General features: G+C 34.7%; 1 protein-coding gene across 3 annotated transcripts in view; it reads right to left on the bottom strand.

Annotated features, from left to right (window-relative positions):
• The window catches only part of PCM1 (pericentriolar material 1), a 114,498-nt gene that overhangs the window by 43,822 nt on the left and 47,205 nt on the right, over positions 1-23,471 (bottom strand). For 2 of the 3 annotated variants that reach the window (XM_011979603.1, XM_011979604.1), the window contains exons 22-27: positions 20,910-21,081; positions 17,893-18,251; positions 9,701-9,865; positions 4,677-4,849; positions 4,207-4,335; positions 348-468 (exon numbers count right to left, since the gene is read on the bottom strand). In XM_011979603.1, the coding sequence (XP_011834993.1) occupies positions 348-468; positions 4,207-4,335; positions 4,677-4,849; positions 9,701-9,865; positions 17,893-18,251; positions 20,910-21,081 (1,119 nt within the window). Of the gene's footprint in view, positions 1-347; positions 469-4,206; positions 4,336-4,676; positions 4,850-7,185; positions 7,243-9,700; positions 9,866-17,892; positions 18,252-20,909; positions 21,082-23,471 lie in introns of all 3 variants that reach the window. The other variant, XM_011979602.1, reaches the window with a different exon arrangement.

The raw sequence follows: 23,471 nt of genomic DNA, 5'->3' as shown, positions 1-23,471 counted from the left end.
ATGAATTAACTAGATGACCTTAAACGATGACCTTTCCTTTAAGGAAAAGGAAATTAACATTTTCTGAACTCAAGCAAGTAAGTTCCATTATATTTTCACAAAAACATAGCAAGGTAGGTAAGATTCCCATTTCCTTAGTATATGCAGAGAGTCAAAAATGTCGGATGATTTGTCCACAGGGTTGAGTCAGAAGATTTTTGATTTTAGACTGACAGACAATTAAGTCCATATTCTTTCAACCACACACACTTCACCTTTCTAGACTTTTGTTTCCCTATCAATGCAATTCAAAGACTGGACCAGATAAACTTAAAGTTGTTTCTAAGATTATAAAAAACCCTGCTTACCTAGATCATCTGTTGCAAAAGGCTCAAAATTTGATGATACAGACAGGACACTAGCATTATCAGCATCATTCTGCTCACTTATTTTATGTGTTTCTCTTTCAAAGTTCTTCTCAAAAGTTTCCTAAGTTACAGTAAAACAAACAAACAAAAATCACTAGTTCTTCTTTTAAGAATTTCACATTAAGGATTTAACAGAGATAACTAAGTATTTACATAAAATTGTACACCTAAAAGATATTCATAAGTTTCCTCAGTATTCTGTCCAAACAAGATAATATAACCAAAGTTATTAAATGTTGAATATAGAGTCACAGAGAACAGTAACATAAGTAGCCTTGCAGAGTATTTGTTATTATGTAGATAAACGTACACAAAGACAGCTACTGATTAAATTCTAATTTGGCAAAGTTAACATTTTTAATTATTTCTCTACTCTCAGGGACATTCTCCTATCTCCAAACGCTAACAATGTCTGGTAGCTTACTCTACCTGGCTGTCTCACATCTCTAGAAAAAAATATCACAACATCATTTGCATTTTTTAAAATAAACTTTATTGAAATATAATTTATATACAATGCACTCACTTTAAAAGTACAGTTTGATAAGTTTTGACAAATATATACACTCATGTAACCAGATTCCCTAAAGACCATTTCCATTGGCCCAGGATGTTTCTTCACACCCCTCTACAGTCAATCTCCACCACACCCTACTCATGATTTCTATCACTGTAGATCAGTTCTGCTGATTGTAGAACTTCATACAAATGGAACCAGCCAGTATACACTCTTCGTTGTCTTGACTTCTTTCACTTACTATGTTTCTGAAATGATTCCATGCTGTGTGTTTCAGAAGTTCATTATTTTTTAATGGCTGCATATATTCCACTGTATAGAAATACCACAGTTTGTTTATCCATTTATCTTTTGATGCTTCAGTTTGAGGCTATCATGACTAAAGATGCTATGAACATTAACATACAGTGTTTTTGTGACACATATTTTCATTTCTCTTGGATGAACACCTAGAAGAGAAATTGCTGGGTCACATGCCACGTTTATGTTTGTAAGAAACTGCCAAACTGCTTTCCAAGTGGTTGTGCAATTTTACATTCTCATAAGGACTGTGAGGATTCCAACTGTTCCACATTCTCACCAACACTTCTTATTGTCAATCTTTTCATTTTAGCCATTCTCGATGTGAAGTGGTATTTTCTGTGGCTTTAATTTGCATACTAGCCATTCATATATCTTCTTTCATTAAGTGCCTGTTCAAATCTCTTGCTCAGTTTTTACTGAGTTGTCTTACAACTGAGTTGTAAGCTTTATATAGTCTAGATACCAGACAGTTGTCAGATGTACATACTGGGATTATTTTCCCCTAAGAGTATCTTTTGAAAACCAGAAAATTCCTATTTTTGTCAAGTCTAATTTATTAATTTCTTCTTTTATAGTTAGTGCTTTCTGTGCCCTAAGAAAACTTGGCCTATGTCAAGGTCATAATTTTCTCCCATTTTCTTTTAAAAGTTTTAATAGTGTTGGCTTTTACAGGACTTTAGGTCATTTCAAATTAATTTTGTTTATAGTGGCAGGGTGTCTCACTTACATTTTGATTATGACATTTTACAGTTGTGCTCTTTCCCTTAACTACTGATCTTTTTAAAGTTTCCTATCTTCAATTATGAAATCAAAGATTCGTCCCTGATTAAAGGAAATTTGGACATTAAGGAACATATTTTAGAAATAGGGAAACCATTTTTTTACTTCTTCAAGTAAGACCTGAAGACAGATGTGTTTTTACCATTTTATTATCATCAGGAGCAGGAGACACAAAGTGTGTTCTTCTTCCTAAACCTCAATGTCTCCACTCCATCCTCCTTGACTTAAACTCCCAGACACCTAGTTTCACTTCCATTTTTCTCTTCCCTGGGCAAGACAGGTATCTCTTACACATCTTAATATATCTTTGTAAAAGCTTCAAAAATGGAGCTCAAGAAGCATAGAAGCATCTAGAGAATGAGGCTCTAAATCTGCCCAATACAAAAAACACCACATGGCTATTTAAATAAAATTTAAAATTTAGTTCCTCAGTCATAATAGCTACACTTCAAGTACTTGCTAGCATGTGGCTAATGACTACAGTATTAGAAAATGCAGACATAAAATAATTCCATCACTATAGAAAGTTCTACTGGATACTGCTGCTTCAGATCTGTGAGTGTCAACACTGGATGTTGTTGTGCTGCTGATTAACCGGCATTAGTAAAGGGAAGATGCTGACCTTAATGCTGAGTTTAAGTTTTGGAAGAAATATCAAAGAACTGATTTAGTTACTTAATTAAAGTAATACTAAACACAATTACTATCCCAAGTCCTTACTTGTCAAGTAGTATAGCATCTTTAAATTTCATTTGATTTTAAAACCTTCTTAGGTTAACTTTATCCTAAATTGTAGCTCAACTTTCAAAATGTGCTATCAATGGTGAAAACCAATGTGCTACAATCTCTTAAAATAAATCAAAGTAATGCTGCCTGTATGAAACTTGGATAAAAGTGAAAGCACTGGAATTAAGGATATAAAATTATTGCAAAATACATCTAGGAATGGAGACTGTTCATTCTCTCTCAAGTTATTTCAATGCCCAATAAACCTTAATATAATTTAACAACTATTTTTTATGTATTCAAGCAGATTGCATTTCATTTCCAACAAAAAGGAATACACAATTTTCAATTAGTTGTAATAACAATCCAAAGGAGCAAATACTTAAACACTACTTCACATTTCACATTGCAAAGTTAATTAAAACCATGTAGTTTTTAGACACAGGTTTATGTTATAGTACTAAAGAAGTTAGAGTCCAGTGGGAAAACATTTAAACACAAAAGATGAGCTAGGGAACTATTATTTTAAATATGAGAAGTTAAAGAGCAAAAATTCAGAAAAACTCAGAAAATTACTGTATCTGAAGAGGCAAGACAATCCTTTGAGGAAACACTGTCTTCAGAAAAAATTTAGCATTAACACTTCAACAAAATGCAGAAACAGTAACTTCCAACTCTCTACCTATAGCCGATATTTGCTAATCAACTATGGAACTCTTACCCACATAACTCCAGGTGCTAGAGTTGTCATAAAAAAAGGAATGTATTTGCTATCCCACGACCACATATAATATTTTACAATAAAAGCAAGGCCTGAACCTTGAAATAGGTGATTCCCAAACACCTAGCACATTATCTCCTCAGTATACTAGTAGTTTTCTCACGGTTATTCAATCAGTGATGTGCTAAGTGCTATTTGGAGGACACAGCTTACTAAATTTATACCATTCTCCTCAGCACTCTTCTCCATTTCCAGGTCCTTTTTATTCTATTCAAAATTTTCTCCATCAATTGGAATACATCAAATCACAAGTTTTTTCCTGGAAGACTTTCTTTTGTCTAGGCTTTTTTTTTTTTTAACCCAAAGACCTGATTTATCCTGTATTTATTCATTCAAGGGTTTTTACTATAATCTGATTGCTGTCTGTTTTACTGAGTATCTTAAATAAATACAACATACATTTGTAAACGTCTTTTAAGAGTCAGCCTCTATACTGGGTAATAATGACAGAAATATGGCTATCTTAGACCTCATAATCTATCATACATACCTAATTTTTGGTGTCTGCTACCATATTTTGATGGCATATTATAACTTGCCCTCAAAATAAAATAACACATTATACCCAGGTTTTAAAAAAAGCTGAAAAACAAGTATATTAGGTCTACCTACAATTTGACAATAACCTATTTAACTTTTATTTGCTGCATACTAAAATTATGTCTACAGTTCACTAATCAATATCAGCTTACATCATCAGTAGTAGCAAGGCTCTCACTAGGAGTAAGTTCTGAGTTTGACGCTATCCAAGTACCAGAGTTTACTGACTTTACATTTTCTCCTTTTTCATGGCTCTCAGAAATATGTCTGGATACTATGTCCTAAATAAGAAAATAAGATCATTATTTACATAAAACATACATGCTTAATCATTCATTTATATTACAGATTCAAAAGTAAAAGCAGATGGAAGGAAAAATGTACTGTTTCTACCCTCACAGGTTAAGTGTGAACAAGAAGTAGACAAAACACTGAAAAGGTACTCAAAAAAATACTTTAATACTGCTTAAGCTATACAAAAATTTTAAACAAAATGTCAAGAAAGCACACAGAGAACAGATCAAAATTCATATGGTACATGCTTCAGTCTAAGAAAGCAACCAGATGTAATCATGAAGAAGGTGATAATAGGGCAGGAAAAATTATGTTAGGTACCAGATACCTGCAATGCATATAAAGCCCTCTGTCTCAAGTAGTCTGTATTAAGTAGCTGAAGCTCATGGAAGAGTTCAATAAGAAAATGTGGACGAGATTCATTTTGAGAAATTAATGTAGCTACTTCAGAATAAATAGTATCTCGCAAAGCTTCAAACATGGAAAAATCACTCCCAGTTTCTGGAATACATAAAAGACCAGAAAGTTAATATTGATGAAATACCTTCATGACAACTTTTATTAGCTAACATCATTACTCTCAGCTTTAAATTACCTAAAAATTCTATTTTAGACAATTCTATTTCAGAGCTTTTAAAGTAGAAAAGAAGCTTAATATTACCAAGATAAATAAAATCTTAAGATATCAAGATATGTATTTTATACTAAAAATAAAATGTTAATGCATGAATAATATTACCTAGCATTATTAAGAATCATATTTATTTCTGGTCATATAAAATATACAGAAAAATTATCCATTTTATGGGAAACATCAGTGAAAATCTTTCAACAGTAAGAAATAAGCTAAGTGCTCATTTCTTTTTTGCTTTTGCTAATATGAACTTCATTACAGAAAAGGAAGTTTGTGTATTTTGTTAATGTTAAAAAAAATAAACTGAATGTTGCCAATTAAAACTACTAGATTAAGGTCTATCCAATATAGTCTAATTATCAAATCTCATACATCACAAAGAAAAGTGCTATGCTGATGAGTAACCAAATCTGTAACCTAACATAATAGGTCAATTTCACCACTGTGTCTTATTTATATACTCAGTGTATATTGGAGCAGGCAAGTAACCCAACTGAAGTTTTCAGTTTCACAGAATCTAGGCATCACTCTATTATTTAGCTACAATTTGGCTATATTTACTTGTGGATAACACAAAATTATCACACTCAAAGGTATCCAGTTATACCCTTAATTTTAAGAGGGCAAATTAGGAACTGTTCCCATTTTGAGTTGTCTGTGGGATAAAAAATCTCAAAGTAGTTCTAGCTATCAAATTCTGTAAACTCTAGTTCAACAAAAGAACCACAAATAGCTAGTAAAATATTCAAGTTCTGCAAAAATCAATGATAAGTTTCTAAGAAAGAGAATTTAAAATATTGAGTATTTTAATATATTGTGCTTTCAAATAAGTATATATACAAGATTATAAAAACTCATTTTTGTGAGAGGGATAAAAAAAATGCAAAAAGAATGTGCTCTAACAGAAAAATTTTCCACTACTCGGCTAATAATATCTTCAGGTCTCAATTTCCACAAGCATAAAATAATAACATAACTAATACAAGGTATTAACAGAAAATAATTATATATAACAAATATGCAACTTCCCTATTTTGCTTCAATTACAGGTATAAAATGAAGTGATACACTAAGTTCTCCTAATAGTTTTAAAGTATGAACTGTTACAAAAATAACACTTATTATAATAAGCAGGAACCAAAACTATCTCCGTTAAGAAATCTCTACTAATGGGAAAAATCCAGGTAAAAAGAATTTGATATGCAAACTTTCAACTTGTATACTATAGTGCAGTTTAATCATACTTAATTAAAAAAATTCATTTCAAAGCCACAAGAACTGTTTAATGACATATTTAATACCTCTGTATGTGATAAAATTATCAATCTAAATTGCATATTAAAAATTAAATTATTCTCAAATAATGAATATGCCAAACACAAGCTTCATTCCCCCACCACTTCTGCAGTCAAGAGGTGGAAAGTTTATGCCAGTTTCTCCTCCTGAACTGAAATTGATTAGCTTTGACTAGAAAAATCCCTAATCTTAATCAGGTTTCTCTAATTCCATCCTGTTTTTATATCCTATTTTCAGAGTTCTTTCTTTTCAAAGTGCTACTGATATATTCAGCTTTGTCAGTTATGGGTCCTTGTTTTATATCTTTAGATTCCCCTAAAGGTTCCATTCAAACTGGCTTTTACATTTCATTCATGTAAAGCTGCAGGAGGAGTTAAAAAAAATTTATATCTCTAAATCATAAAGAACCATATTTAATGAGAATACTTATATTCAAGACTAAAATAGTATTTGGGGATCTTTGTAATTTCCATGATCTTTATTTATCACAGTCTTTGCATGTAATAAATAGTTGTTTTGTTTGATGACTTATTTTTCTAAGATGTTGACTGAAAAGGAAAAATAAACTATAAAACTGTATTTCTAGTTCTAAGAAATATTAATGCTTTGAAGAAGTACAAAATAACCTCAAATCAAGTACTAAACCATAAAAAAGGTTTCTATTACACTTATGAATGTGTTAGGTTACATACACTAACAGAATATGAAAACAAAAGCAGCCAATTTTACCAAGAATTATAAATGAAAGGCTTCAGATTTTTATGAATTAAATTATCTTTTACAATAGTCACATAACATATATACTCTAAGCTAAATCTAAAAAAGAAAAAAATCAGAATAATAAAACTTTTAGGACCAATGGGAAAAAATTAACAAAAGTGGACACCAAAACTACGCAGATTGTTACCTGGCGGTTCATTGCATGCATTTCTGTTAGACTGCTGTAGTATTCTCCTAGCATGTGCTGTAGGAAAGGGCAGACATAAGGATGAACATAAAATGTGTATGAGTAGTAAAGACAGGGTCTATAACATGAATAAGTGAATGAAAAAAAGAAATAAGCAAATTTCTTTAAAATTGTTTGCCTGAACTAAGGCTTACGCTCTACTTAAAAATAATCTCAAGGAAAAAAATCTCAAAAGGTTTGCTATAAACCTATATTAAGGCAACTTATGATGACTATCATAATAAACTTCTATCATTCATTTTTAGAAGCATACACATCAAGGTGAACCTCCCACAACACCCACGGGAGAAGAGGACTGCGTAATTTAATACTAGCAGTCATATTATGCTATACTCTAATAATCATATGTTATGAGTAGAGTTACAAAAAGTAACATGCCTTACATGCTATAAAGAATTCTAGGTTAATGATTAAAACTAAAAATAAATCTTTTCAGGGCTGGGTGCAGTGGCTCACGCCTGTAATCCCAGCACTTTGGGAGGCCAAGGCGGACAGATCACGAGATCACGAGATCAGGAGATTGAGACCATCCCGGCTAACACAGTGAAACCCTGTCTCTACTAAAAATACAAAAAATTAGCCAGGCATGGTGGCACGCGCCTGTAGTCCCAGCTATTCAGGAGGCTGAGGCAAGAGAACTGCTTGAACCCGGGAGGCAGAGATTGTAGTGAGCTGAGGTCGCACCACTGCACTCCAGCATGGGTGACAGAGCGAGACTCCGTCTCAAAAATTTTTTTTTAAAAATCTTTTCAGAATGTAAATATGTAAACTTGTGCATATTTATACTATTCAAACATTTTTTAATTCACCAAAATTCAATCATTATATTTCTCTAAGTAACAGTAATAGGGCTTGAAGTACTATGACCAATTAAGACTTTCAGTTTAGTGTCCTTCTTCGACCTCTACCTGACTGTTTATTTTTTGAAGATATCACCATTTGGTAGAGAGAGTAAAAGGAGATGAAAATTATAAAATTTTAGTAAAATTCTGGGATCAGGAGAACAGGATTGATATTTTTGCAGAAAGGAACACAGACTTAACAGAAGCCCAGCTTCTAAGTTCAGCTTTACCACTTCCTAGCAATGTGAGCTTAAGAAATTCGTTTCAAAATGCAGACAAATGTGATGTTTCTTTTCTGATTACAAAATGGTAAATGCTCATGAGTTTAAAGATGATAAAACCACTATTAACATTTTGATGCATTTTCTTCCAGCCTTTTTGCATTCAAATTTTCGTCTGTACATAGTTGAGATCATACTGTTGAGACAATGCTAAATCTTAATTTCTTTTTTTTTTCCCCTTTGGTTTTCTTAGGTTGGATTACTAGAAGTACAATTACTGGATTAAGGGCATGAGTTTTGAAACTTTCCAGAAAAGTTGTACCATTTTATATTACTGAGCCTTTATGAGTACTGAAAAACAAAAAGTGCCCTCTCTTTGACTATGCTTCCTCTGAAAAATGGAAATCAAACCAACTCAGCGTTATGAGGCGCAAATGAGATTTGTTGGTAATTTGAAAATAATGGAGCATGGCACAAAAGATAGCTGCCATTATCATTTTTAAGCAAAAAACGTATGCATTTTACACTAATGCCAATGAAAGCTACTAGATTAAGGTCTACCCAGTATAGTCTAATGTCATGTTATTGCCTCTCTCTCTCCGTATTTCTTTGGGATATTCTTTACAAATTAGGAAACTACTGGTGCTTACCTAAGTATTATTTGCTGCCAAGGGACTCAAAAAGTGACAAACAGGGAAATACTATAATAATGTGATTAAGGCAACAAAGTAGGTTTATACAAGCTACAAGGAAAACAGGAGAAAGGGGAAACTATCCGAGCTTGGATTAGAATGGAGTTCCAGAATTAAAATTGTATTAAGAGTCCAGCAGAGAAATGAACTTACAAAAAAGGTAGAGAGGACTTGAGATAGAAAAATAGCTACCGAGGCAAGAAAGAATGTGATAGCTATACAAAAACTTCAGTTCAGTGCCACACAAAGAAAAAAGTGCAAAGCAGAGGGTGTTGAGAAATGAGTCTGGAAAGGCAGGAAGCAATCAAATCCCTGATGGCCATGTATGTTCCGTGAAGGCATTCAGACTTTATCTTGTAGGCACAGTGAGCCAAAGGACTGAAGCAGGGGATGACATGATTTCCTATCTAATTCTTAATCAGATAAGATATTCAGAATTTGAAATGAGGAGTTCCACAACTGTAACTATGCTTTGTTTAGAATTTTATTAAAACGTGTTCAAAACTATTAAACAGTATAACAAAAAATATTTTCAGTTTCTATTTCTCAGTATCAAGGAATGTGCACTATAATTTCCACTATAAAACCTTCCACATGATAGATATGTGTGACACACCAATTTTAAAACCTGCTTTATTACAGCTTTTCAAATCTAAGCTGAAAACCTCCTTATATTAATGCAAACCAAAAAAGAACATACCTGAAGATATTTCTGTAGACCTATTACATTTTATTATTTTTTCCAGTTGCTCATGATTCTTTCTGCTGAATACTTTTGCTTGAACAGGCTCTTCAGTCTGGGCTGAATGTCTGTTCCTACTTTTGCAAGGTTCACATGTGCTAGACATACTGGCACTTTCATACCCTTGAGTAAAAAAAGTGACAACTGTTATCAGTTGCAACTAACTCACACTAAAAGGGAAATTGGTTTCCACAGTCAAACAGTACAGGTAACTCAATTTAGAATGCTAGGAAGGCCTGGTACAAACAGGACACAAAACAGTAAATATGTCTTGGAGGTATCTTTGCAATACCCTTTGGAAGCATGAGGTAACAGTAATAAATCTAACCTTCACTGTTCTTTGATACTCATCTTAATGAGTATATTCCAATTCGAAGTATATGGCAGACCTTAAATGACCCCAAATCTCTACTACAATTCCAAGTTAGCAATTTTTAATATTAGGAAACATAAGAACTACATCCGATATATACAAATATCCATTATAGAGGGAGAGTAGTCAAATACATTTACCTTTCTTATTATATCTTTTATGTGACATGACTTAAGAGGTCTTACCCATCAATAGGTTATACATATATTCTACAAAATGTTCAAGTTTTTAAAATATTTTGGTATATACACAAGGTAGAAATTCTTTTTTTTTTTTTTTGGTTCCACATGGATAGGTGGCTATACCTACCCTCTTTCCACTGAATTAAAATATACATCGGTCAATATACTAAATTCCAATATTTGGGGTTTTATTTTTGGACATTTTATCTGTTCAACTTAGCTATTCCAATGCCATTTTCATTCATTTAGAAACACAAGTTATACGGTATGATCAAGTATCTGCTAAGGCAAGTCCTACTAGCTTCACTTTTTTCTTGACTATTCTGGGGCACCTGTCCTTCCATATAAGCTTTGAAGTTTTTATGTGTATTTTTTCAACTTTAAAAACCATCTCTGGGGACTCAAAATGGAATCAAATTAAAAGTATGTGTTCATCTGGAGAAAACTGGAATTTAATAATCTTACGCATTTCCATCTTTTCATCTTAAGAACATGGTTATGTTTTTATATTTGTTCAATCTTTCTGATGTTCTTCAAAAATACAGCTTTTTATAGACCTAGTACTTTCCTTGTTAAATCTGTTCCTTACGTTTTACCGCCCCCCACTCAAACACTTTTGACTACTACTGTGAGAAGGGCATTCCTCTCCACTTTCATCCTACTGGATATTACAATAGAGAAAAATATTCACACACTTATTCCATAACCAGTCACTTTAACAGTTTACCTTGTAACTCTAGGAGTTACTTTCCAGTATCTCTTGGGCTTAGTATATAAAAATGCCACTAGAAAAAACACATAAAATTTGTTTCCTTCCTTTTCCAATATTTATTACAATTATAATTCCAATTATTTGACATAATGCTTCCCAAATAATGATAAATAATGATGGTGGTACAGAAGGAATCCCTGTTTAGTTCCTAATTGAGACAGAAATATCTCTGGAGTATTTTCATTTACAATGGTGCACACTGGCTAACAGTCTTTACTACACTTAAATAACTGCCTTTGTTTTCCTTTTTTTTTTTAATTTTCTTTTGAGACTGAGTCTCATTCTGTTGCCCAGGCTCAAGTACAGTGGCACAATCTTGGCTCATTGCAACCTCCACCTACCAGGCTCAAGCAGTCCACCTGCCTCACCCTCCCAAAGTGCTGGGATTACAGACATAACTATCTTCTTATACCCATTTTACTTCAAATTCCCATGAGAATAGCTTCAAATTTTATCTAAACTGCTATGATTATGACTTTTGTCCCTTTGATAGAATAAATTATGTTGACAGATTTCCTGGTAACAAATCATCATTACATGTCTGTAGATAGTCTAGTGTAGATTGTCTAGAATTCTTTTGATACAATGGCAGATTCAATGTGCTAATATTTTATTTTTACTTTTGAATTTATATTAGTGAGACTGATCTACTGTTTCCTTTATTAAACTGTTCTCTCTTGTCTTTATCTTCCCTTGTATAAAGATCTCTTATGATTCATAGGTTGTTTCTTCAGGTTTCCTCAAATAGGATCAACTAGAATCTCCTTTTCATTCTGACACCTGGAGGGTCCTTTGGCTGAGTATAAGGTTCTTGAGTTGCAACTGTGTAGCGTCATTCCACCTTTTTCTACTTCTACTTGTGTGGTAAGGAAGATTGCCTGGTGTTGCCCTGGTTCTTTTTCTTTGTATGCAACTTGGTCTTTCATGCGGAAGCTTAGAGGATTTTTACTTTTTCCTTGGAATTCAGGGATTTTTTACCAGACTCTGCATAGGTGCTTGTGTGTTTCCCTCACATCTCTCCTGGCTAGACAACTGTCAGTTGTTCTGATCTGCAGTCTCAAGTCTTTCTTCATCCCATCTATTATTTAGTTATTGCTTGTCCACCTGTTTTTTTTTTTTTTTTTCTCCTTTAGAACTTCTTGTAACCCTCTAATTGTTTTCTCTTGATTTTATCTGTTAGTACTTTCTTTCCATTTAATGACATATTCTTCCCTTTATTTTCTAGGCCAGTAATTTGGAACTTAATAGCACGTGTCCTCTTTTTCAAATAATCTAAACATTAAAACTTAGTTATTTTTTCTCTAGTTCTAAAGAATTTGCTATAATTCAATCTGTTTATGTGCCCTTATTATTTTGTTCAAGCATATTTGTTCAATATTTTGTTCAATAATTCTATTTTCACTAGGTTTTGCCTGTTCCAGTGGTCTACTTCTGTTTTCTGGTAACTAGGTCCCTTTTATATGCACTGTTATCTTCATTGGCCTAGTCATGACTCTCACCTTCTCTTAAGGCTGGATCCAAATGCTGGATAGCTTTAATGATGGCAAGATGAGGGTGCATGGAAGTCTCATTGCTGTGGTCAAGCAACATTTTCGCTAGCAAGTTGTCAGTCCCTCATCAAGACTATGGGAGGAATCTTCTCTACTGCTTAGTTTCTTCAGCTGTGAAGACTAATGCTCTCCCATGTACAGGGTTAAGGAAGGCTGCCACCTACTCACTCAATAACCCTTCTACCAACTAGTAGCTTGAAGTAGCAAAACATTGCTCCTCTTGGGGGTAAGGGGAAGGGTCAATAATAGGAGGAATTGCATGGATCTCCTCCATCATAGCTTTCTCCAAGAATCATGGAGATCGGACTATGCTCCTGACACTCTAGGAAAGAGGCAGCAGACCCTAAAGCCTTGCTTGCATCTTCCAGATCACTGCAGGTCGACTAATAACAAATAATTTCCCAAAACACTGTCAATTTATTATCTGTGATATCCCATCTAGATTCAACCCTCCCTCTCTGTTTCCAAGGCCATCATATAAGACTTCATCATCTCAAATTTAGGTTCCAAGTTTTTTCACTGGTCTCTCAGACTAAAGTTTAGCCTTTGCCACCCAGTCTGCATGAAATTTAGTAAAAGGCCTCTTGATTATTATTGATCTTAATATAAAACCAGCAATAAAGGGTATGAGTGCCAAAAGTAATATGTAAAATGACATGACTGGTAGTATATTGCTCACTTAATAACATACAATGATTCTAAAGAAAAAAATTTTAAGTATGTTATTCTAACATGAACATTTATATAAGTGAAATGAAACATTTAAATGCTGTTACTATATCAGATGAAAAATGCTGAATAAATTTTAACCAAAATTAAAATACAGGTAATGTGGTATATACAACATTCTCACTGGGGAGTCACAATAGGTACTTTAAAAAGGCATACATACAGTCATCCTCCAAAATAGCTAAAACTGTGAAGAGAAGCAGGCTATAATTATTAAGATGCTACGAAAAGAGAAAAAAAGAAAAAAAAAACTATGGTTTTATATATGAGTCCCAAATTAACAACATCAAAGGCTACATTTCCAAAGTTAAGGTACTAATGTGTGACTGAATTCTTTCTCTCCTGGATATCTTGATAGTAATCATCTGGGAAGAGTAGAATTAATGAAGGTTAATAATACTTCTGAGAAACACTGGCTAGGCCAGAAAGTATAACAATAGCAAGAGTAACACATGATGCTTATTACTGAGGGTAACTGTGATGAGCGATAAGGATATTATCTCCTATGCCACTTCACTACTCTTTCCCTTTCTCATTCTGTTTTTCTCAGCATGGGGGGCTGACATTACTAGAAGAAACAGTACTTCTACTTGGGCTTCCACTGAAGGGAAACAGATCAGCCATGGCACTCCAGAGACCTTGCACATGTGCAGAGAGGTTAAGGTCTGAATCACAGTACAAGCTGTCTTGGCAGAAGGCCACAGAATCATCCTGGAACATGGGCAAGAGAGGCTTGTGAGAAGTTGCTATGTGGATGGACATTTTCCACTCACCTCCCTCTTGCCCTGAGATGCTTCTGTCAGGAGAGTTTCCCATCTCCTCTCAGGTTCTAATGAAACATTAGACCTTTCTTCCTCACCCTTGTACAGTACATTTGCAGACTAAGAACAGGCTTAGCTGCAGTACAGCAATGATTCCTCAGCAACACGGTGTCCCACCATCCAAGGGACAATCATTAACCAGCCCCTTTTATTTTGGTGTCACTCTTTTCAAGTGTGAAACAAGGGACACAGAGAAATGGCCCCTTGGACTACTCTTTTCTCTGCCTAAGTAATTAATAAATAACTAAATTCAAAAAGTCTACTGGTTGTTTACCAGCCAAATCTGTCAGGCCTTGCCTTGCCTAATGTTTCACATCCGTTTCATGTCCATCTTCATTAGCGAGCAACAGGAAAGGGAGGAAGGGAGAAATGAAAAGATTCAAGGACAGTAAGAACCCAGAAGTCAGTACCTTAACAGTTCTATCCAATTTTCCAAGAAAAGAGTGAAGAAAATCTAGGCTCCTACTCTCTAATATCATCAGAAGAGTACAGTGTAACCGAATAATACGTCTGATAACAGAAAAACTCAGTAAGGCAGGAAATCACCTTCTACTCATAAGGTCTAAGTCTGAACTCAAGTTTAAAAGATGATTATTACATAATTTATATATTCTTACCTCACATGCAATATGTATTTTCACATATAAAGACCTTCTAAAGATTAAAACACATTTCCATCATGGGAAACAAAGTTAAATGAGATTTATGAAGCTACTTCTGAAAGAATGTGACCATGCACAAAAAACACATACATATTTGGATCACTCTAGTAAGTATGGGACAGTATAACTGGCTGTACTATATCTCTCAAGACAGCAATGTAATTCCCACTATGCTGAAATATTTGTCCTATCTGTTCCCAATTCCTCTCATCCTGCTTCTTTCCCACTCTATATTTACTGTAGTAACAATTTGAAACGCTTTCTACACTTTTCCCCACCCACCTCTATTTACCACTTCCTTTAAGATACAATAAAAACTGGCCAGGCGCAGTGGCTCACATTTGTAATCCCAGCACTTTGGGAGGCCGTAGGGGGCAGATCACCTGAGGTTGGGAGTTCAAGACCAGCCTGACCAACATGGAGAAACCCCGTCTTTACTGAAAATACAAAATTAGCCAGGCATGGTGGCGCATGCCCGTAATCCCAGCTACTCAGGATGCTGAGGCAGGATAATTGCTTGAATACGGGAGGCGGAGGTTAAAGATGCGTAAAAATCCTTTTTTCTAACAAATCTTGACCATTCCTATAGCACAAAAGGAATAAAAACCACATAAACCAGTGGTCCAGTTCAGTACTTTTCAGACTTTCAAGTACATATCTTCGTATCAAAAACCTTGCTAAAATGCATACGGAAGAAAAATACATACTAATTTAGTTGGCATAAGGTGAGGCCCAAAAGCATGCATTTCTAATAATCTCCCAGATGATGTAACGCTGCTTGTCCACGGTTCAGATTTTGAATAGCAAGGATTTAGCTAATTTGATTTTATCCCATATTACTTTGGCTCTGCTATGTATAGTTTGATTCTGCTATCAAGCCTTTTATTTGTGTGTGTGTGCCTTAAAGCAGGGCACTCACTAACAGGTGGTCTTGAATGCTTGCTGAGCAAACTGACTCTATGTTTCCAGCAGGTATTTTCATACCTCAATATGAAGGAAAAGAGCACAAAGATCAGAATGTCAATCTTTATCTTGAAGTTAAAAGGCTGAACTACGTATTTGGAAAAGTAATTCCCCAGAATAAAGGAGTTTCAGAAAACTAAAAACATACCAGCATTTCTAGGGTTAGGTGGTCATAACCATAAATTAGCTAAGGTTCCTCTAAAATCTGCTACTTGAAGTATAGTCCACAGACCAATATTGGCAATACAGGACAGTCTGTTAGGAAGGCAGACTCTCACATCCCTTCCAAGCCAAATGAATCAAGAATCTGCACTTAAACTGTATTCCTAAGGAGATTTGTGTCAAACACTCAAGTTTAAGAAGTGTTGCCCTATCAGATTCAAATTAACTATTTGATTGAGACGATGCTGAAATTTAAAATGTCAGTTTTTCTTCATTTATTTATATGAAAAAGAGCATCTTTGTGGGGGCAAAGCACTAGGAAATAGAAAGTTCTGAGTTGCATAACAGCCCTGTCTCAAAATGGCCATTATCTACTTAAATCTTCTCTGGTAGCACCAAGAGTAATCTTGGAAAAGCACAGTAACTTTCTGAATAGCTTCAGATTACCAATTAATTTACTAAATAAACCAGCTTCTCCTAAACCTTTATAATCAGAAAATTACTTCAAGGCTGATAATGTGCATGCTAAGAAAAATGTCACCCCTTTCACTACTGTTCAAATTTGCTTTTTAAACCATCAGTCAGATTCTTCACATGGGCTTCAAGGTAGGAGCCAAGGACTTCAAGGATAGATGAATTACTGAAATTTTTTAAAATGTGCCAACATTCTCTTTTATATCTGTGGTTTTCATTAGATTTTTCAAAGGTTTCATTATCCAAAAGTGATTAAGATGAAGACTGCCAAAGTTTACAAGTGTATTTTTTTACTACAGGATTTCTCAGGGCCTTTACTATACTTGTATGTGTTGTGAACTCCCAAAAAAGGGAGTTAGCAGTGTGCAATGCATTTCAAACTTTCTGATTATAAGCCTGGAATACTTTGTTCTTAAACACCAATTTTTTTTTTTCCAGAGTCTTGCTTTGTCACCCAGGCTGGGCGTACAGTGGCATGATGTTGCCTCACTGCAACCTCTGCTTCCCAGGTTCAAGCGATTCTTATGTCTCAGCCTCCTGAGTAGCTGGATTACAGGCACGCCCACCACACCCGGCTAATTTTTGTATTTTTAGTAGAGATGGGGTTTCACCATTTGGACAGGCTGGTCTCGAACTCCTCATCTAAGGTGATTCACCTGCCTCAGCTTCCCAACTTGCTGGGATTACAGGCATGAGCCACCGCACCTGGCCTTAAGCACCAAATATGATCTCCTTAAACTCAGAACAACCTTTCAAGGCCACAACCCATCCTTTGCCAACATAAAAAGAATATCCTTCAGCTGTAACACTGCAGATTTTAGCTAATAAAACTATTTTTAACCTAGTATACTTCAGTAAATAATTCAAAAATCACAGAAAATATATTTTTCTAAGAGGTATGAAGCTAACACCATAAAGAAAACTTCAAAAAAATTTTTAAAAGAACTTTGATACTCAATGGCAAGATTGAGTAAAATATAAGTTTAGCTCCAGGAGGACTAAAGCCAGCCTGTTTTGAAACTGTTTTATCTATATGATATTCAAAAACTGCAATATATTTAAGAAGACCACTTTTCCTTAAACGCACCAATCAAGAATCCATCTAAAAGTCATGACCAAAGAGTTGGATGCAGGATCCAATACAATAGCAAAAGAGAAAAAAGAGTAAAATGTGGGCATTTTGGCAATTTTTCAAGAACTTACAAAATTGAAGCTTTAAGAAGCACCAAAAATAAATGCCATGTTTTACAACATTAATCCAGAAAATTAAACCCTATTTCAAATATTATTTTGTAAAAAAAAAAAAAATTACATATAAAGGTAACTAAAAATGACTGTTAGCAACTAAGTCTAGCACAGCACCTGCACATCTAGCCTTTCTGAAACTATATATATGTCAACATGTCAAAGTAAGATTACCAACATTTACACTGATCAACATTCAACAAATTTCAACACTTACTGATGTTTTTAACTCTGCTCTTCAGCTGAGTAGAATTCCTCTTCTTACTTTTTGACTTGGGAGTTTTATCTTTAGATGCCAGGCTGGCCTGTGCAGATGCTTTTCTTGTCTTGAATGTTTTAGTCACTGTTGTTGGATCTACTGGATCAGGCATACTGCTAAAGCTTTCCAATGATTCTTCATCAAAATGGCGTCTTCTTCCGTTTGTATCTACTTGATTTTTGCGGTTACTATTTGTAGATTTTTCTACAGACACTGCAAATCCAGTCTTGATAAACGGTTTCTCTACTTCACCTTCTTGGTCATATAACCATGGTGTCCTACTGCTTTCCACCTCCTCTTCAGGCAGTTTTTTATTCCTTACCAACGAAAACAAGTTTTTATAAGTTTACAATTACAGATTTCTTTATTTACAAAAACTCCAAATATACTGAATTTATAGTCTACTCTTGAGCAGATTTAGGTGAATGAAACTGTCAACAGGCCATAGAAATGTTTTCACAAACATACACTTTAAATATGCAAATACCACATAAGCTAAGGTACTAAATCAGTTTTAATTCTGGACCCATCTCACTAAACCACTTTTACTGGCAAAAGTTCCTTATCAAAGATCTAGCATTCGCAATGGAAAACAGTGGGAAATAAAAATCAGGCTAGCTGCAGTGGCTCACGCTTGTAATCTCAGCACTTTGGAAGGCCGAGGCAGGAGGACTGCTTGAGCCCAGGAGTTCAAGACTAGCCTGGGCAAGACGGTGAGACACCGTTTCTACAAAAAATTTTAAAAATGAGCCAGGCACAGAAGCATGTGCCTCCAGTCCTAGACATTCAGGAGGTTGAGGTGGGAGGATCCCCTGAGCCCAGGAATTCAAGGAGGCAGCTAGCTATGATCATGCCAACTGCATTTCTGCCTGGGTAACAAAGTTAGACCCTGTCTCTAGAAAAAAACAACAAAAAGAAAAATCAAAGGAAGATGGGACAAAAAAGAACAAAAAGCTGGAAGAACGGCTCAGAAAGAGCTACAGCAGAGGGCTTGGGAACATACATGGATTTGTGTTCACCTAAAGCAGTTCAAGCAGAACAAGAATTTGGTGAAAACAATTGGTCATTCAACCAGTAATTTATTTCTCCACTCCTTAAGTCCATAGTTCTATTATCTACTGTCATTTCCCAAATTTTATCTGCTGAATACTAGCATCCCTTAATGTTTAATAGGTACTCATCGGTCATCTAGGCTGGGGAGAAAATACGTAAAACAAAGTTAAACAGGTCTGTAAAGTATCTCAGAACTTTTAATATGCCAACATGCTTTATAAATCTCTTAAGAGTGCTAGTGAGCAAGAAGTCCAAAACTTTATCACAGAACCTAGCGTGAACACCACCACTGCTCCTAAGAATAGTCTGGGAGACAGTGACCTATAGGATTTAACTCAAGACAAGAGTTAGAAACCTGTAACTTACAGGCCAAATTCAGTCTGCTGCCTGTTTCCACATGGCCTCTGAGAGCTAAAAATGGCTTTTATATTCTTAAATAGTTGGAAGAAAAAAATTAAAATAAAAAAGTTTGTGACAAATGAAAATTATATGAAATTAAAATTTCAGTGCCCATAAATAAAGTGTTTTTGGAGAACACAGCCATACTCATGTTTACATATTGTCTATGGTTGCTATTGTGCAAAACTGTCACAGATGAATGGCTGTGATAAACACCATATGGCCAGCAAGGCCTAAAATACTAACTAGTCTTTTATAGGAAAAGTTTTCTGACCCCCGAGTAAGACTACAGGATTTTATCTGACTTCTTATCTCTAGTCATTTAATTCCACGAAATTACAATAGTTGAGATTTTGGGTAAGGAGGTCTAATCTGAAGTAGGCCAAATATCTAAAATAATTAGACATTCAGATCCATCCTAAAAAAGACATAAGTAACTAATTTAAAACCAGAGTAATTTTTTACTATCAATTATATAAAAAACATGGAAAATAATGAAGTAGGGACATTTTGGTAGGAAGGTCTATTCACTGAAGCTTTGAATAAATGTTTACTGCTTGTGATGGATATTCATTCAACAATCATTTCTGAATAGTAACTGTGAGCTAACACTGTGTTAGGCTTCTGACAACAGAATACCTTTATAGAGCAACGTGAGATTTAACAGGAAAAAACAGAACAACTAAAAAAAGGAATCAACAAAGTAAGGGATGTTAGTCACAGGATTCCTAGTGGTGAATATAAAGTTGGAATTCTCAGAGTTATTGGTTAATCAAGTTAAAAAAACAAAAACCCAGTTAATGATTAGGTAATTAAACAGTATCAAAATGCTAATAGAAGAGCCTGAGACAGTCCTAATCACACAGCTAAAGACAACTACAATGTGAATTATATATATTTTTACAGAGTAGAAAAGACAATCAGAGAGATATATCTGAGAGATTAAGTTCAACTGAGCCAATCTTTCACATTGAGTCAAAAATTGTGTTTCAGAAGATTATAGCATTAAAAAATAACAAATGTAAGAAACAAAGGAAAAAGAAATCCTAACTATGATTAATACCATGCATCCTCAAAACTTATGAGGCAAAAGTTGTTTTTATAATCTAATTGTACTCAACATTATATTTGAATAGGCTTTAGGAAGTGATTCTAATCAAGAGCTAGGAATCAAAAAAAGGGATCATCACTTAACAACTATCTTCTAGCAGTTAATATTAGTTTCCAGCCCTAAGTCAGTGAACAGCAAATTGGTTTAACCTTAAGACAGGTATCAAATCAGAGACTAAAGAAATCCTATGAGTTATGCCACATCCTTCCAAACTGAACTTTTCGTGTACCAGGGTTACAAGGAAGTATCTGGCATCTTATCTACTGATACATTGAAGTTTCATGTTTCCAACATCATCAAGCCAAATCATCACAAATGTCCTCCCTAGTTGCGTTTTCAAATTACATATAATTAGATGTAATCACAAAAGTGAATGTTTAAGCAATGAAAGACTATGTTTACAATCAGGTACCTTGGTTTCTCTGCTCCAATAGAGGAACTGCTTTCAAAAGGTTTTGGAAAAGCCATATATTCTGTTTTTCCTGAAGAATTCTGGGCTAAGGGTTGCTGCTGTTCACTGGGTGTAGAGATATTCTGAGAAAAATCTCCGAAATTAGAAGGAAATAAAGGGCTGAAATTCATACCTAATCAGTAAAATCAATGGGTAAGAGAAAAATAAAGAAATGTCTTTAGCTTTAAAATGAAATTAAAGAACAGTTTTAATTAAATATGCCATTCAAATCCACCAAAACAAAAAATTGTTAATTAAAAAAAAAAGCTAATATTTATCCAATCACTGTTTACAGCTCAGGCCACTATGTTTTAGGCACTGATCAAAGACAACAAATAATCCCCACTCCCTTAAGAGCTAAAAGTTAGAAATAATAGTACCTGACATGTATCAATTACTGGGTGACACACACTACTGCAGGCACTTTACATGTTATTTGGTTTAATACTTAAAACGTTATAAAATAGATACTGCACTCATTTTACCATTGAGAAACTAGGGTTAGAGATCAAATGTCTAATAAATGAAAAAGACGGTTAGATCTCGGGTCTGTATTACTCCTATGCTTATGTTGTTTCTACTCTATTTTTATTGGGAAAGTAGAATATAATTAAATACTTACCAAATCCTGTTATGAATCAGAGGTATTTGCAAGAGGCTACTAACAACGTGGGGGGAAAGAGACTGGGAAGGTTTCACAAAAATTGTACTATTTACAAACAATGAAGAGCCTTTATATACAGTTGGTGTGGGTATGAAGTATATTTTAGTAAAAAGGAAGAGCATTTGCAATTTCTTATTACTTAAAAGTCTACTCATGTGATGTTTGCTGCCAATATTAATTGACACCCAAGAACTAAAAAGCCTGTTAAATTTTTTATGCCACACTGTCTTGAAAATCTCATTAAGAAAAAAACACTATGGTATACGTATATATACACACATATATATACACACGCACACATATACATCCATATATATACACATTGCTGGGCATAACACTATAATATACATATATAAGAAGTATTGAGTACATACATATTGTGATATATACATACACACACACACACACTCACACACACACACACATATTCACAAAACCCTCTCAACCTTTTTTCTCCTCCTGTATTCCCTGTCAACACCTTTAACTCCTCATGATTCACCTCATATAATCAGTCACTTAACTTATTCACTCTATCACTAAAATGTCTTTCAGTCACTCCTTTTTCTTGATCCCTACTGACAAGGCCTAAGGCCAGGCTATCATTCTTTCTATATTATTATGACAGTCTTCTGTTCACCAGCTATATCTTCCACTCCTTTCCTCCAACTTCTGAACACTTTCACCAGTGTAATCTTTCTAAAATATAAATTTCATGTTATCCCTTGCTCAGAGTCCTTCAATGGCACCCTCGTCTGCAATATAAAACCTAAGCTTCTTTGCACATCATAACATGTCTCTGCTACTCTTCAACCACATCAATTACTCTTCCCCTAAATACTAGCCACGCTTAAATACCTCTAAATTCCCTGAGTGATGTACTATTTCATTGCTTTATAACTCTAAGTGGTTTTATTTATTAGAAAGCCCTTTCATTTCTAATCTCTCTGGAAATAAATTCTATTCATTCTTTAGTTTAAATATCACTTTTTTTTTGGGGGGGGGACTGATTTGGTGACACTCCCCAGCATTTGCACCACTGTTATGGCACCCGTGGCACTGTACTGTAAGCATTCATTAATAGCATCCTCACTAGACCCTGAATTCCTTGAAGGATCAGTTACTCATCTTCAGATCCCAGTAACTCACATCATGTCTGGTATGTAATGAGTACAGAAAAAAAACATCCAAAGAAAAGCTTAAGCTAAATGTGCTCTCCTTTAGTCTATTACTATCTACCTAACAAGACATGGTACTCCTCTAGAAGAGCACTGTCTTACTCATCTTTACTCTCCCAGCGTTTTACATAGTGCCTAGAATACAGCAGCCAATGAACAGGTTAATTCTCTTTCCTCTTAATAAATAGTTGAAGCAATCATTCCTAAGTAGTTTACTTAATTTCATTAGAAATCATATTATTAAAGTTTGGTTTAAAAGAAGCAAAGTAGGCTGGGCGCAGTGGCTCATGCCTGTAATCCCAGCACCATGGGAGGCCAAGGCAGGCAGATCACCTGAGGTCGGGAGTTTGAGACCAGCCTGACCAACATAGAGAAACCCCGTCTCTACTAAATATACAAAATTAGCCAGGCGTGGTGGCATATGCCTGTAATCCCAGCTACTTGGGAGGCTGAGGCTGAGGCAGGAGAATCCCTTGAACCTGGGAGGCAGAGGTTGCCGTGAGCCAAGATCGCATCATTGTACCCCAGCCTGGGCAAGAAGAATGAAACTCCACCTCAAAAAAAAATATATATATATATACACACATATATATATATGTATATGTGTGTATATATATAGAAAAGAGTTTGCAACTTTCTTTGCAAACATTCCCTACCCCATTCCAAAAGAAAATGTTAAAACAT

The sequence above is a fragment of the Mandrillus leucophaeus genome, unplaced genomic scaffold (genome assembly GCF_000951045.1).
Source record: "Mandrillus leucophaeus isolate KB7577 unplaced genomic scaffold, Mleu.le_1.0 Scaffold204, whole genome shotgun sequence".
Taxonomy (NCBI): domain Eukaryota; kingdom Metazoa; phylum Chordata; class Mammalia; order Primates; family Cercopithecidae; genus Mandrillus; species Mandrillus leucophaeus.
The sequence above is the reverse complement of the archived record's forward strand: the minus strand, read 5'-3'. Positions and strand labels throughout refer to the sequence as shown.